Raw genomic sequence first — 17,173 nt, forward strand, 5'->3', positions numbered from 1 at the left:
TAGCTGGCTTACCTATATAGGAAATTGCATCACTATAACTTGAAATAACTTTTAAACGTGATACTCAACTTTCTCATATAGCTGTGTCGAAATTAATATTCAAATTGAAATTAACAATTTCAAAAGACACCCCTTCTGTCTTTTTGATGAACCCAATCTCTTCACTTGAATAAAAAAAGTCCAGAAGAATATGATACAATTCCAACTATTCCCACAGTCAGTAAAATATATATATCTGCAGTTGCAAAACTTGGACATATTTTCCAGGACATTTAAGGTGTTCATTATATTCATACATTTGTAATTTGTTAAGTAAGAGTCTGTTCAGATTATTTCCTATGTGTATAGGATCAGGAACTTCATGTGCATATTTCCTGGGCCTGACTGTATTGTCATGTGCATAAAAGATCCTGCTTAATGTTACCATTTAGCCTTACAAACTCAAGCACGATTCTCAGGTCAGACACTTTTAATATGGCCCATAAGCATACATTTTAAGATTCATCCAGTAAGTATATAAGAATAGCAGCAAGGACTTCAAGCTTTTGTATTCTCTTATTTTAATAGATTCACAGGAACTTTTTCTTTGTACCATTTCAGGATAAAGGAAGAATGGAACTTCATGCTAGAATGCAGAAAGAAAGGAATTCCACAATCCAAATACTTAAAGAATGGGTTTGTAGATACCAGTATGGAGATTTTGGATAAAATGGAAAAGAACTCTCAGCTCCGTAAGAAGCGTGCTTTGTCAGATGCATCAGACAAGGAAAGAAGCAAATATATTTTTCAAATTTCTGGTGAGCACTGGACGGTAAGTTTAGTCTGATCATCTTTCTGCAGTGTTTGGCTGATAAGCATAGCACTACAAACCCTGATGATCTAGCCTATTGTGAATAGTTTTCAGCTGTGTTAGTCTTGACAATAGCATTCATTTTTTTCTTTCTAGAAATAAATCATTATAATTTTAATTTTAAAATGTATTCATTTTCAATTCTGTACTAATGTGTATAACGTACACCTCTGAAAACCACAGTTATAAACAACTGTAATACTGTAAGAGAGTGTTCCCCCAGTGCCCACATCAGTATCTCAGCCCCTCTCTATGCATAACACTTAAGGCATGATGATTAACCAGTTCATCATACTTTAAGTTGTGACTCACCTACACATTCGATCAATGAGTGCGGTGATAAAACAAGCAATACGCTACAAAGTTATTCCACAACAAATGTGTAATAAGTTTGTAGCATGTTCTAATCATGCCATTAATTGCACAGAGTGGCCAAGTGCTCCCCTTGTGGCTGGGAGCCTCATCAGCTCCCAACCACAGGGGTGCACCACCTGCTGATAGCCCAGCAGCTGACAAGGCTTGCAGTGGTGGCAGTGTTCCCAGCACTGTCCCTGTTGTGAGCCTCATTAGCTGCAGGCCTTGCAGCGGGCAAAACACTGCCCCACCCCCCTCCAAGCCTCATTGGCTGCAGGACTTGCAGCGAGAGCAGTGTCATTGGCTGCGAGGCTTGCAGTAGGAGGCAGCAAGGAGAAGGCTGCTGCCGCTGTCAGCCCCACACCTCACAAGGCTCACAGCAGGGGCAATACTTTCCCCACTCCAAGCTTCATGAGGTGTGAGGATCACAGCACCAGCAGCAATGTTCTCCTGCAGCCCTTGCTATGAGCCCCGCACCCAGCAAGCCTATGTCAGCTGTAGGGCTTGTAGTGGGGGCAGCATTCCCCATGCTGCCCCCCACCCCACTGTGAGCCCATTACTTGTGGGGCTTGCAGCAGCAGGAAGCAGTGCAGGGGGGATCCAAGATTGTGATCCTGGGCTCCCCATGCACCAGTGATAAGGTGCACTGTCCTGTAATTGCACCTCCTGCCGTGCACATGTGGCATGGTAGGTGGTGCAATTGTGTGGATCATGCATTAGACCCTATTGGGCCTTTACCTGCATGTGTAGAGAGGCCCTTATTGATTGTCCTTAGATTAAGAGATGATAACAACACCTTTGTTAGCTTGTTGATGTCTTTTCATACCCAGAAATCTGCTTGTTTGGCTTAGGAGTGTAGATACTTTGTTCTGTTTGCTTAAAACAAAATCAGTAGCACTACTAACCAGTAGTGGCCTGGTGGAAACAATACCTGACACGGCTTTCTGTGAGATACCAGTTTAGAAGTAAGATGTGAAACAGAGCTGGTCTGAATTTTTTCTTGAAAAATATTTCAAGTTATTTTTGTTTTGAGAACATGTTGAATTTGATTAAACTTCTTTTACAACAAAGTGAGATGAAATATTTTAAGGCAAAAGTAAAAAAAAAAAAAAAAGGATATTTAATTTCAGAATGACTTTTGGAAATGAGATGCGTCGTTTGTAAATAACAGAGTGAAAGTAAAAAAGTTCCATCAAAACAAATTTTCATTTAATAGGACATTTCCAAAAAATATATTTGATCTGATTCAGAATTAAAATAACTTTGGTAGAATTTTTCAAAACAGTGTGTCACATTCCCAGTCATCTCTAGTCCAGAGTCCACTTCCTCTACTAATGCCCATCACTGAAGTGACAGTGTTCTTTGCAAGAGAGGTATGGGTATCAGTTTCCAAACTTCTTATGCACTGCCAATTTTGAGATCTGAAACTGGTATGATGTAGTGTGTCCTACTTTCACAACCAGTGGTAATTCTGTATGTATGTGTTTAAATTCAGAAAACAGTAGTTTATCAAGCTCCTTAGATTGAGAGAGAAACCATTTCTCCTGCCAAGGGCTAATAGAAAAAAACAGTTATTTTGAGGTGTATGTTATTAAATCGATCAGATGCTTGTAAGTACATAAAGCAGGCATAAGAAAATTAATCTTGATCACTGACAACTCTTATGAAAAACATTTGGAATGCTCTTAAATTGCTTATAGACAATGAAAAGATTTTTAGGCAAAGCATGTTGTTGTATAACTGTTATGTCAAGATTAAGGGCCATGATAACAATACTTGATATTCTGCTGAGGCATCTTAACATTAAGTAGCAGAGACCTACATGGTGATACAGGATTATTTAAAAATCCGATCAGCAGATTCTTATTAAATCCAATCCACAAATATAAAGGAGTTTCAATTCCTTGTTGTTGTTGTTGTTGCATGGTAGAGCTGTTTTAAAAAATGGCCAAAATATTTCATGGAGGTTATTTCAAATGTTTTGGTCTTTATTCATTGACACTGGAGGTACACCGATTCGTTGACCCCATATCAGGTTGGCACCGACATAAGAAAAATTAACAGTATTGGCAATCGGCTTTTTTGGCTGAGGTGGCCAATAATGTCACTGATAAATGTCCCATGCATGTGTGCAGCCACAGCACAGCACATAGGCAGCCAAGAGTACAGCTCAGCAGTATGGAGAGCAGCTAGGTCCAGCTGGTAAATCTGTGGGGGAAGGGGCATGTGTGTGGGGGGGCAGATTGAGGCCCCTGCGGTGAGGGAGGGAGGGAGTGGGGCTGGGGCAGGGGCAGGCACTGCACAGCTGGGACGCGCACGAGATGGAGCCATGAGCAGCTAGTCAGGGGGCCATTGGTGGGGGCAGCTTCCGCTGCTGTGCACACTCTGGGAGGGCATGGGGACAATGCACCCCTGGACCTACATGTGGGGTTTGGGCAGGTTGCTGGTGTTGGCTGGGGCTGGGGTAGCGCTGAGCTCTTCCCAGCAGGGGGCTGGGTCGGGCTGTGCTCAGGGTGGGTGGTGGTGGTGCTGGGAGGGGAGCTGTGGCAAATTTTGGGGTGGCTGAAGCCATAGTGTCCCATAGTGCCCTCCCAGTGCTGCTATTGCCCACCCCAAGCACAGCCTGGCCCAGCCCCACACTGGGGAGAGCTTGGTGCAGCCTGTTATACAGTTATAAAACTTAGAAATGAGAGGAGACCAGTAAGACACTGGATGGTGTTTTGAAAATAAACAACCCCAAAACCAAAAAACAAAACAAAAGAATCCCCCATGTATTTAGTATACAATAGAATAGAAAGTTGAAAAATTAAAACATCTCTGTTTACTTGTAATGTCCATAAAGTCAGTTTTTCTGTACCTTTTCATTAATATAGCTTTACAAAAGAAGCAAAAATGCAGAATGTCTCACACATCCTTCCTCATCTTTGCTTCAGCATTGTTCCAGTCTGACACCCCAAAACATGAATGGTGCATGCCCCCGGCAGCTGGAGGGGCACGGCTATGGTGGCGGGAGTTGCAGCGGTGAGCTCCCACAGGCACCAGCATTGTTGGTGGTAGGGGGGTGGCGAGCGCTGACCATGGGCTGGCGATCACCCACAGGCACTGCCAGCAGTGCCGGCAGCAGCCAGTGGAGATCATGGACTGGCGGCGGGGTGGCGACCAACACTTTTTTGCAAGGGGTGCACCGCCACGCACAGGGGGTGCATGTGCACTCGTGTGTACCCCCTACATGTCACCCCACCCCAAAAAGATGAAACCCAGGGGAACCATCAATTTTAGAATAATATCTGTATAGTGGTATTTGTATTTGTGTTGATCAATCTTTTGAAAAAGGATCTAGGAATCAAGCATTTGGTTTTTTTTCTACTTTAGACATTGACTTGGTACGTGATGTTGGGGTTAGCCGCTTAATCTGTCTGTGCCTTGTTGCCTATCTGTAGATTGTTAAATTATATTTACCTATGTCAAAGGAATTATTTGAAGTTTAATCACAGAATTCATTAACATGTACTTGGAGGGATAACTTTGACATAAACTAAGAATAATTGTTTGCTTACTTTATTGTAAATTAATCTGTGATCCATGCTCTTTGTCTCCAAAAATACCCACAAGTATTTAAGGGAATTGGGACACTGATGGAGAAAACTTATTTTAAAATTGTGAATTGAAGATCTGCTCAGCAATGCTCATGTCCTCTAGGAAAGAGTTAATTTTCTGTTATTTTACTAAAATATATATATTTAAAGATAGACAGCGGTGATCATAAAGATTATACCAGCTCACTCTATATCCTTACATCTCATCTGCTCCTTTCAAATCCTGATACAGCAGTCAGGATCTAGAATAATTTATAGGGCTACATTGTCAAAACTCACTGTACTTATGCCCTCTCTCCAAAGTAGTGCCCAGATGTAAACATGCATTCATTTTTATAGATTATGTACTTGGAAATGCAAAAAAAAAAAAAGATTTATCTGCATGCTGTCAGTTTGCATGTGAAAGTATCTGTTTACATATGTGGTGAGCCTCACAGACAATACTGTGTCAAGGAAGTTTGGTGCATAGATCTGGGGGGCACCACCCCATGCTTGTGCCGGAGCGCATGCAGCGGTGGGAACTGCCCTCCCCCCATCGCCATGCCCCTCTCAGACAAGCTGCTCGTAGTTTTGTCCCACAACCTGCCCTGGCTGGGCAGTGCCTGTTGGCACCCCTTCGCTTTGGCACCCAGGGAAGTTGCCCCACTCCTCGCCCCCCCCTTGCTGTGGCACTGCTTACAGATATGTCCATAGGATGTCACTGTGCACAACAAGGAGTTGATGAATAACTGCTTCTTAGTCTTATACATCATTGAAACTGAAATGTATTAAAGGAATAGGGAGATTGCCATAGTAAGCACTTGAAAGTTAGAAAACACCAGATCTAAGGTTACCTGTGCACTCTTATAGGAATCTTTTTAGTATGTCTTTCTGATAGCTGTCCCTTTACTGTTGGCAAGGGCAGGCAGTGCAGCACTGAAGTGGCCATTTAGTGACTGGATGGTGAATACCTTGCCTTGCTTGCTTGAGCTGATAAGTATTCCTATTGTTTTTCTCTTTTTTCTCATTACTGAGGCAGTAATGCATCCTCTCAGCCTACAGGCAGTTAACTCTATATGTCTGGTTGGCAAAGTCTTGAAAATGAGAACCAATTCTGAGTTCTGCTATATCTTTCTATGGTTGCTGCAAAACTGGCTTAGCCCTTCTCTACATTAAAGGTTCAGACACCAGAGTTGTCTGGTGTGGAAAGATTGCATCTTCTAGTTAATGTAGTTCTGCTAATTGCTATAGCTTGCTATTATCCTACTATGGCTTCTGCTGGCACAGCTTCTGTCACTTGGGTGAGCTTGTGTAGCTCTCACAGCAGAGCACTCTTCTTCTTATTCGTTTGATTTATATAATGCCCTCCCCAAAAAGGCCCAGGGTGGTTTACAACACAAAACCAATAAAAACAAATTTAAATATTAAAATAAGATAGTGTAAAAAGAAAACAGCCTCCACAAACTGTACCCCAAAAGTTAGCCCTGCCTGCTAAAAGCGTGCTTGAATGAAAAGGTCTTACATCGCTTCTGAAAAATGTCCAGGCCCAGGATTTAATAGACCTCAGGGGGGAGGGAGTTCCATAGCTGAAGAGCTTTCATTGAACAGACATCATAAGGTGGTACTTCCTGGAGGCAGTTCTCAGCTGAACTAAAGGATCAAAATAGAAGATAATGGAGGAGGTGGTTCCCTAGGTGTGAATCCACTCCAGGGGACTCAGCTGGCCTAGTACTGCTCCTTTAGTTAAAGTGGCAGCAGCCTCCACAGTATAAATACAACCTGATATTGATACTGCTAGTGTGAATAATCCCAATATAGGGAAGCTGAAGGTTCAGCATAGGTGGCTATTCACCATCTTTCCTTTTGGGCCTCAGCATAGCATCATGCTGGGGATAGGAGGAGTTCATTGGAAGTGATAAAAGTTGACAGGGTGGCCTGTTGGTGGTTATGGGAAGCCACCATAACTTAAAACAGCCTCTGGGCCTACTATCATTTATACCAGGTACCCACCAGTGGCCGGAGTAGATTTTAGAAATAAAGAATGGTATTAAGCATACCTTTGCCTTGTAGTCCTAGGCTGTGCTTTCTGTGAACATAGCAGTCTGCTCCAGGGATGGGCAATAATTTGGGCCTGGGAGCCACATAGGAAGTTTTGATGAGTTGTAGTGGAACGGGTCTGTACCCCGCCTGCCCCACCACCACTGCAACAACTCACCAAGACTCCCTATGTTGGTTGGGGCTGTGGCAGGTAGAGACTGGTGTTTGGGAGCGAGATGGGTGGGTGGGGCCATGATCATGGGGCAGGGTTGCAGAGCAGCCCCTGCTCTGTGGGGTGGGGGGAACACGTGTGTGTGTTTGGGGGGGGAGGGGGGAGCCCTGCCTGGGTGCTAGGTCCTTGGAGCTGGCCGGGGTGAGGAGAGGGAGGAAGGGTCAGGGGGTGCACACAGCACAGCATGCCCAGGTGGTGCGGTCCAAGGCTATCTTCACAGTACCCTGCATGGGTCCCAAGCCCTGCCTGGAGCAGGCTGTGCTGTGCTGCACTCCAGCCCGCCCCCACCAGCCTGGCCCTAGCCAGTGCAGACAACTTACTGATGGGGCTGCTCCCGGTGTGCTGCTGAGGTTCCCTCACCTCCAGTGGCAGTTCCTGTTCCAGCTGCACTCCTCTAGGCCAGGAGCAAGTTTCAGCCCCAGTGCACAGAGCTTTGACTCCAGCTCCTAGCTGCCTTCTACCCACTCTGCCTGCCCAGCACAGGTGGCCAAGTCGGTGAAAGACACTCGGGAGTTTCAGCCAGGTGGCTCCAGCTCCCAGCTGCCTTTAGGGATGAGGAGCAGCTGCTGGAGGCAAGGGGGACCAAGTAGCAGCCACACTGGGAGCAGCTCCACCAGTAAGTTGTATGCACTGAGCAGGGCGGGGTTAATAGGCACAGGCAGGAGCTTGTTGCATGCTGCCCTTGGTGAGGCTTGGCCCCATGCAGAGTGCTGTGGGGGCAGACATGGGCTGGATCCAATCAATAGGTGGGCACCCCCCACAGGCCAGGTTCAATCAGTTGGCAGGCCAGATCTAGCCTGCGGGCTGTATTTTGCTCACCACTGGGGTCTGGCCCATCACTTCCATGATGTCTAGTAGCTGACTAATTAACAGTAACATAAATTGAAAAACTTATCTTATAAATGCTTAATTTTATTTTGGAATAACCCTGACAAAAATAATAATTTAAAAGCAGCTTGATGCTAACTTTTGGAAAATAGTCTCATATCTGCTTCTGAAATCCTGTTGTAGTAGGGGTAGTCATAACATGGCATGAATTCCTAATCAGATAGTGTTCCCTTCCGTCAAGACCTGTTCTCATTTAATTTGCCTCAGACACATAGTTGTCATTAGTATTGAATATGTTTAGTCTCCTCAAATAGATTATTACTGTATTTCCTAATTGTAAAGTAATTATTTCTATCATGTCTAAGAGGTGGTTAAGATAAAGCACTGAGAAATACTTTAACTGAGTAGACCATGCAAGCTTAAGAGAGAAGAATAGAATTTTACACTGTATCTGTTTTACATGTCATATATGAGCTTTGAGCAAATGTATTCCTATGTATGTAGATATAATGTACCTTGTAAACCAGCAGTATTTTCTACAAAGGCTAGTCTAGATCTCTTTAAGGCTAGGTGTATTTGAAGCATGTGGTTTGAACCTGAATCAGAACTTGCAGTAGTTTTATAATGGTGTAACTCCATCATCTCAATGCAATTATTACTATATTACATCACTGTACGTAAGATCAGCATTAGGCCCTTTAAGTTGGGATAACTTACACTCTGTCTTGCTCTATTAAAAGAAGAGCAACCCTTACATAATTAGCTTGCCAGCTTGCTTGTTCTCTCTCTGAGTGCTGAACACTTGCCTTTTTCTCTTAGGGTAGAATTTTGCAATTCATTTATTCCTAGTAGAACAGGATCTGGTTCCTCTGTCTTGTGTATACCAACTGCTTACCCCTGTGCAAGTCTAACAGAGGCACTGGCTATCTGAATTTCCTCCCCATGGAGAAGCTTTGAGCAGAGACCAAAAAGCAGATTGACTAATAATCTCCTTATAACAGAGTGCTTTTATCTCACAGGTGGAGAAAAAACACTATGGAAAAAGGATTTTTAAAAAATAGCATGCAGGTACTCCTTACTTAACGTTGTCCTGGTTAATGCTGTTTTCTTATTATGTCACTGATCTATTACAGCAAATACTTGTTTAAACTCGTGCAATGTTTGGTTATAACATTGTTTGGCTGCCACCTGCCAGTAACTACTGTGACGTACTTGGATTCGCTTAACGTTGTTTCGCTTTAAGTCACATTTTTCAAGAATGTAATTATGACGTTAAGCAAGGAGGCTGTATATGCATAGTTAGTCCCATTTAATATGATGTTTCTCTACAAGCCAAGCTCAACAAGCTTTTTTTTTATTACAAGAACAGAACAAAAGCCACTTGTACACTAGAGGGTCTGGACTAGGTAGAAAGATGTATGTGAAACTCTTGCAATTTATCAACAGTAGAATGATGTACTGCTTTTACCATGCTACTCACAAGCTCAAACTTGGGCTCAGTCTGCAGACTTGAAAAAAATGCCTTCTCTTCCTTTTAAAAAAAGCTCTCAAGTGAAGCCTGATGAAAGAGAGTTGCATAGGTCATTTAGACTATTAAAACACATGCTTGTATCAGTTGCCTTGCAGAGAATGTCAGTCAGTTGACAAAACACTCGGGTGAGATTCTTTTGAAACTTACCATAAACATACAATTTGAATTTAGTAAATTCTTCAGAGGTAACACTTTCTACTAGAACAGGATGAAGACAGTCAAAAGTAATGCTATGAATATTCATGTGAATATTTTAATGACTTCTTTGACTCTGTTCATGCCCTGTGACTGTTTGCTTTCTGTGAATAACTAATAAAGGATTTTATTGCCAAGAAGGTTAGTGGAATCAGCAACTTTTAAATGAATTAAAAAAATATTGAAGAAAAGTAAATTTTGAATTTGTGACTGTCAATATTAACAATGGAAATTAGTTATGCTCTTCTAGAAAAGGAACAGAAAGAGATCCTGTCTATGCTGCTTTACACCAACTGAGATTGTGGACTTATGTTTCTATAGTACATGCCCAGTAAAAGCAGCTTCAATGTCAACTGTGCCCTACAAATTGCTGGCAATTTGCAAATGAGCTACTGTCCAAGTATTGTTCATGAGAAAATGTTGACCTTCTCCCATTTGAACAGAAGAAAGAGATGAACTTACCAGAATAAATAATTTGTTGCAATTATTTCTCTACATTTGTTTGCTCATTGTCACTTTGGCTCAGAGAGAGGGTACTTCCATTTATTATTCCCACTTGCTAGTGACAATGAGTTATCTGTCACAACAGGATACATTTCTTTAAATGAAATCACCATGGTGAACAGATAAAACCCACACCATTCTTACATCATCATTTTTTATCCCTAGAGTATGCCTGAGATTGTGAAATGTCTGACTTGGTTAGATGGGGTCTGACTCAAAGTTTGGAGCAAGTTTCAAACTTTCTCAAGGTTAAGGGGAATGTTTAGATTTAGGGTTTCGGTTTAATGGGATCAATCAGAAAGGTTTCTCAAAAAAGTTGTGTTTGGATTCAGAGTGCTTATACAAGCTCATATCTAGTAAGTGGATCCTTCTCTAATTAGAGGTACTAAAATTAACGGTGAGTGGATTTGGGTATTTATTGCTTTTTTGCCACTCCCCCACAAAAAAAAAATCAGAGTTTGCGATATTGTTTTGCCATTTAAGGCAAAGACTGGTTATTTTCCAAGTGCCAGTCTTCACGGAGTAATTTATCAGCAGCCTGCCAGCTTCAGTGTGCTGACTGAAGATTACAAAAGAACACCAGGGAATCGGAGAGTAAAGCAAAGAAAGCCTGTGTAAATTTCAGTATCCATCACTAACTAGTTTGTAAACCAAGTGAAATATCACATCAATTTAAGTTTTAGCAGCACAGACAAATGCATTGAAAAAGGAAAAATGCTGAAAAATAGCATACTGTCACACAATATTAGCTTGTTTGTCTGGTAAATATTAACACTTGGTAAAATATAGGAAGTCTAGGTAGGGGAAAAATAGAAGTCTAGACAATTAATGGGGGGCGGGCAAATTCAGACATGGTAAAAGTGGGTCCAATTATGTTGAAATCACATTTGAATTTGGCCACATCATAGCATTAAGGTACGCAAAAATATCCTAGGGCTAATAAAACAACCCTTAGTCCATAAGGACAGATAAGTTAAAATGTTCTAAGCCTTGCTGATTGATCCCAGACAATGGAATTGATACTTAAGTTTATTACGTATCTAAACCTCATTTATCATTAGTTATGAAGGAGACCGGTGGTTTGAACTGTGTGTGTGAGAGAGTATAACATGTAATAAGGAAAAAGATCTTGCCTGATTAATCTTTTCATTTAGGGTGAAAATCCTACCCCCTGTAAAATCTATAGGAGTTTTGCCATTGATTTGTCCCAGTTTAAGATTTCACCCTCAGTGTTCACTTTGGTCAATCTGGAATCACAAATATTAAGAGAATATGTACAAGGTAGAAAGAAATGAAAAACATTATGAAAAAAACAAAGCTAGGGGAAGAAAGGATTTAAATCTAATTTTCCCAACCTTTGCTTATTACCCTAACCAGGAGTGGGCTAAATATGGCCTACAGCATGGATTGCCCACCAACTGATTGGATCCAGCCCACCGAGGTGCCCACCAATTGATTGGATCCAGTCCAAAGCTGCCCCCGTGGTGCTCCGCATGGGGCCAAGCCCCGCCTGGGGCAGCCTGCACTGAGTTCCTGCATGCGCCTGCTGGTCTGGCCCTGGCTTGCATGCACAGCTTACCAGTGTGGCTGCACTGGGCAGGCAGAGCGGGTGGAAGGCAGCTGGGAGTTGGAGCTGGAGACTGGCACACTGGGACAGAAGCTGGCCAGCTGAAGCTCCCTCCTGGACTGCAGTGGCACAGCAGGAGCATAAGGTGGAGCCATTGCTGGAGGCGAGGGGAGCTTAACCAGTACCTGTATGGTTGCAGCAGGATCAGCCCTGCCAGTAAGCTGGGCGTGCTGGCCAGGACTGGGCCAGCAGGCCTGGGCAAACTCTGCATGTGCCCTCCTGCCTTCTCCTCCCATCTCCTTCCCCTCGCTCCTGGCCAGCTTCTGGGACCTAGCAACCAGGCAACCCACCCCGGGGCAGAGGCAACCTTGTGATCCCAGCTTCGCCCACCTGTCTCACTCCTGAACACTGCTCTCCATCCTCTATGGCCCCATCCGACAAAGGAAGTTTTGGTGAGTATTTGTGGCAGCAGCAGGAAGGGGATGGGGTGCTGCCCCGGCTCAAAACAACTCATTAAAACTCTCTATGTGGCTCCCTGGATCAAGGCCTATCAAAAAGGAGGAGGATAATTCTCATCTGTCATGTGTGGGAAGAGTTCAGGAATCAGGTAGGTTATAATGTGCCATGCAACCAATATCAGTCCTTGGTTAAGTCCTTAGTTAAGGACTGTCATGCCAGTTTATGAATTTTTGTTCCCAGAACCACAATGACCTCCCTCCCTCAGAGAGGAAAGCTATACAGTTCCTAAGATTCAAAAACAAAATTGTAATCAAACCAGTGGGCGAAGTGGAGTTATAGTCCTCATCAACCATCAAGAATACATTAATGAAGCCAACAGATGAGTCTCTGAGACCAAATGCTATAAAGAATTTAGGGAGGATCCCACACTAGAATTTGCTTTGGAACTGGAAAATATCATTAAATCCTTCCCACATGAGCTTCAGGAAAAAACTACTTCCACTTGTTCCCCATTCTCCCACCCCAGGAACTTTCAATATGCTCCCAAAGATCCATACACAGGGTAACCCTGGCAGACTCATCATATTCAACTGTGATACCCGCACTGACAAGTGGTTTTGAGATACATGGAAACTATTCTGAAACAACTTGTCAGTCAAAGAGCAAGGTTTCTATGAGATGCCACAGACTCTTTCAATGAAATCAAGAACATCAGCCACTTCCCCAAGAAGGCCATACTTGCAGTCATGGAAGTCGTCAGATGTTAAGGTACAGACTGATATCATGAAGGCACAGCTGCCTGCCTGAAATATCTACAAGAACCCTGGAGTACGCTCTGGTTTGCACCAACATATTGCACATATCATCCTCTTCATCCCCACCCACAACAATTTCATTTTCAACAACTGTCACTTCCTCCAAACCATGGGCAGCCGGAAATCTTCCACAGACGAGCCTATGAACTTCACTTCATCAATCTACTGGATACAAAAAATCATGGACTAAATATAGACACTGGATTTATGACACTTTATAACCTGCCTAACATCTGACTTCCACTTTTTACCAGCTATTCTTATTCCCTTCCCCACTACCCTCCTGTGTCTCATCCTGTGACTACAGCCAATTCCTCCTCCCCCGCCACCTGTCTCTCACCTACTGACCACCTCAATTTATATTTTAACTGACTTTCTTGCATACTACTGGCCTCTGGCTGGTTGCTTTACCACCCCATTCAGGAAAAGCACCGACAATCTGCAGATGCTTCCTCAGCCGGATGAGAGAGTCCAGAGAAGAGCCATGCGCATGATCAGAGGTCAGGGAAGCAGACCCTACGATGACAGGCTGAGAGCCCTGGGGCTCTTTAGCCTGGAAAAGCGCAGGCTCAGGGGTGATCTGATGGCCACCTATAAGTTTATCAGGGGTGACCACCAGTATCTGGGGGAACGTTTGTTCACCAGAGTGCCCCAAGGGATGACGACTAGGTCGAATGGTCATAAACTACTACAAGACCGCTTCAAGCTGGACATAAGGAAGAATTTCTTTACTGTCCGAGCCCCCAAGGTCTGGAACAGCCTGCCACCGGAGGTGGTTCAAGCGCCTACATTGAACACCTTCAAGAGCAAACTGGATGCTTATCTTGCTGGGATCCTATGACCCCAGCTGACTTCCTGCCCTTTGGGCAGGGGGCTGGACTCGATGATCTTCCGAGGTCCCTTCCAGCCCTAACGTCTATGAAATCTATGAAAGGGTGTTTGTGCCCAAAAGCTTGCTAAGAAGAATTTTTCTAACTATTTGAGTTGGGCTAATAAAAGATATTGGATTTACCCAAATAACCTTGTCTGTTTTTATACAACAAAGACACTCCAGTAGGAAAATAAACCATATGTCATCCAAATACCCTGCTACAATACAAAAAGAAACCCCACTGTGATCACACGATCTTGGTGGTCACCTACTGCCCCACCCTGGAACTGATCAGAAGAATTAATAAACAAGTACAGCCTATACCTGACAAAGATCAGAGCTTGAGAGAAATATTCCTAGCCTCTCTGCTTCTGGCTTTCAAGCAACCCCCTAACCTTGCCCAACTCCTCATCAGAAGCAAAGTATCCAACAGACGTCAAGTGGAACACAGCCTTGCCTCAGCAAGAAATGCTTCACCTCTCAACACATCTCCACTGCTGGAGATCAGCAATCAACACGCCAAACAACCATCCCACAGAATCCATAAAGCCTATACATGCGTCTCTCAAAATGTGCTATATCTGATCCAGTGCAGTGAATGCCATTGTCATAACTATGTGGGTGAAAATAAACAATGACTACATACCAGAATGAACTCACAGAAAATAAAAAAATATAAAGGACAGAGGGACACCATTAGGACAGAGACACCACTTCCTCTCTGATCTCATGATCCTCATGTTCAGTGAAAATCTAACAAATACCTTTAAAAGGCAAACTTGGGAACAAAAATGTATAAGATGGTGTGGCACTAAGAACCAAGGACTTAACACTGCTATGGTCTTTATGGCATATTATACCCTAACTGATTTCTGAATTCTTCCCATGTATGAAAGATGAGAATAACCCATCTCCCTCTTGATAGACCTTGATCTCCCAGAAATCAGCTTTTCTTCTGTTAACTATTTGTCTGCTGCCCTGGGAAATTTCTTTCCCCCGTTTCCGACTGGTTTTTACAATGCTGTGCTGGTTTTTACTCCTCAGGCCTGAAGAAGCAGGTCTTGCTTTCGGAAGCTCATCTAACTCCATCCCAACTATGCAGATAGTCCTATACAAGATGTTATCTTAAGAAATCCTTGCCTCTCGCATAGTTCCTGGACCATCATGGCCACACCATCACTCTAACGCTGCCTAAACACTGGGGCACCCAAATGCTTGTTCCTAAAGTCACAGTTCCTTTTTCAGAGCATCTCTTGGTCTGGTACATCTGTGTGTTGCTCCATCACTTGAAGTTAAGTCTCAATGTATCTCATAAAGTGTGGGGAAAAAAAAAATCAAGAAAGAGCTGAAGAAAAAGAAGTACTAGTTTGAACCATTAAGATTTATTTTTGCAACAGAAAAATGTACATCACATAATGTTGGAGGAGGGGGGAACCCCCTCCATAGGAAGCTGGAAAGATTTCTCATTACCAGCCCTGAGGCAATTCAGACATTTTATTTTCTTTTAACTGCCATAAACTGACAAATATATAAGATGGATCACAATGTAACATACACCTAGTGGGGAAAATGAAGCAAAAAAACCCGAAACAATCCTTATCAAAAAGAAAAGGCAGGGAGCAGGAGGAGGAAGAATTACATACAGATTTCTATGTATATAAAATCATGGAATTAAAACAACCTTGTCATTCCTTACCAAAAGGAGATAAAAAGGAGAAAAACCCAGAACAAGCAAACTCTAGCAACATGCCCAGCATTTCAATTTCTCTGTTTCAATATTCTTCTCTAGGTTAAGATGTATAACTTAGCTGCAGAAAAGTGACACTATTCTTGATGCTTAATTAGTTGGAAACTTTTGAAATATGTGACCTTGTTAATATTTTAGGGAAACTATCAAATCTAAAGGGAAGCTAAATTTCTTAATTTTGTATACAAGTTGTAATTGTGGCCGCTGCATTGAGAAAGTTATTTTTACTATGTTAAAGTTTTGTTGTTTTTTTTCTTTAAACAATGTTATACAGGGAGCATAGGTGGAAGCTATTAAATCTCATTTTAAGAGGCAGAGTTAGTCTGGTAGAGAAGATAATACCACATCAGATAGATTATTTATTCCAGATGTTACTGGTGCAGGGTGATATAAAGTCTAGGAGGAAGATTGCTAAATTATATATTACTTTATCAAGTGGAGTCGAAAAGTCTCCAACCTTCGTTTTTATTAATTGAATTTTGTTAGGGAAATGTTTAAGGGTTGCATAGTTCAAACCAAGATGTATGGCTCAAAACTGTTGCCCAATTAACAGAACCAATTTAGTCTGTATTTAAAGGCTTTAAAATGGTGCAATCCCCATAATTTACCCAGCCTGGAAGATATGGGTTAAACTCAATGGAGTTTCAAAAATTACCTCAAAATCAAATTCATCCTCATGTACTGGGAATAATTTTAGATATCTGGGGTGAAAAGGTACCTGTGAAGCTAAGACAAGGATTGTTTCTAACTAGAGCTCTGTTTAGAGACTGGAAGGACTAAATCCTATTTCATTTTACTTGCCTCCCCCACCTCCTCCTCTTCCCTGTGTGTACGTGATAAAAGCTGTACCCACTAAGTGGCATGGATGAACCTGTGTGAGTAAAGGGATTCAGTCTTAATGTTCTAACCTGTCTGGAGCTAAAAGAAAGAAATGCAGTAAAATTTTCAAAAAGTAGCTAAGTGATTTAGGAGCCTGAATCACATTTTCCAGACAGTCAGTGGGACTTGAGCTCCTAAGTGTGCTTAAGTCACACTTAGGAATGTAAGGGTGCCTGTAAATGTGCGGGGATACTATTCCGATGCATTGTAATTACAGCAGATCAGAGCAGATTCAAATAATTGAGTCTGCTGGGGCATGCTAATTAGCACACTCCAGCAGCCTCCACATCTTGTGTGTTCAATGTTCCCACACTTCAAAATGGCAGTGGGGACACTTTTTTACTAAAGCTCATTCGATGAGCTGTAGTTAAAGCACCCCTGTCACCACTTTGAGGCACAGGACACTGAATGCACAAGATGCTGCAGGTACTTTAATTAGTGGGCCTTGGAACCACTGTAATTAAAGCACCTGTCCCGCAACCCCCAGAGCATGTGTAAAGACGCCCTAAGTGGTTTAGGAAATAGAATGTTGGAACTATTGACAATTATACCCAGGATCTTGTCCTGGGAAAAGGCATGCTTTGTTGAATTGGGGTCTCTGACTAGACTTTTTTGAATTCAAAACAGAAATAGCTCAACATTGAGGTTAATATGGAAACTTTAATTAGCAATATAACATGCTAAGTACATGTTATTAGTATGGCAAAATGTTCACGTCTGAGTGCCTGA

General features: G+C 42.6%; 1 protein-coding gene across 2 annotated transcripts in view; it reads left to right on the forward strand.

Annotated features, from left to right (window-relative positions):
* LRRC2 (leucine rich repeat containing 2) overlaps window positions 1-17,173 on the forward strand; it is a 96,015-nt gene that overhangs the window by 11,396 nt on the left and 67,446 nt on the right. For both annotated transcript variants that reach the window (XM_059723496.1, XM_014608647.3), the window contains exon 2: window positions 601-811. In XM_059723496.1, coding sequence (XP_059579479.1) covers window positions 601-811 — 211 coding nt within the window. The remainder of the gene's footprint in view (window positions 1-600; window positions 812-17,173) is intronic.

Source organism: Alligator mississippiensis, chromosome 3 (assembly GCF_030867095.1).
Source record: "Alligator mississippiensis isolate rAllMis1 chromosome 3, rAllMis1, whole genome shotgun sequence".
Lineage (NCBI taxonomy): Eukaryota > Metazoa > Chordata > Crocodylia > Alligatoridae > Alligator > Alligator mississippiensis.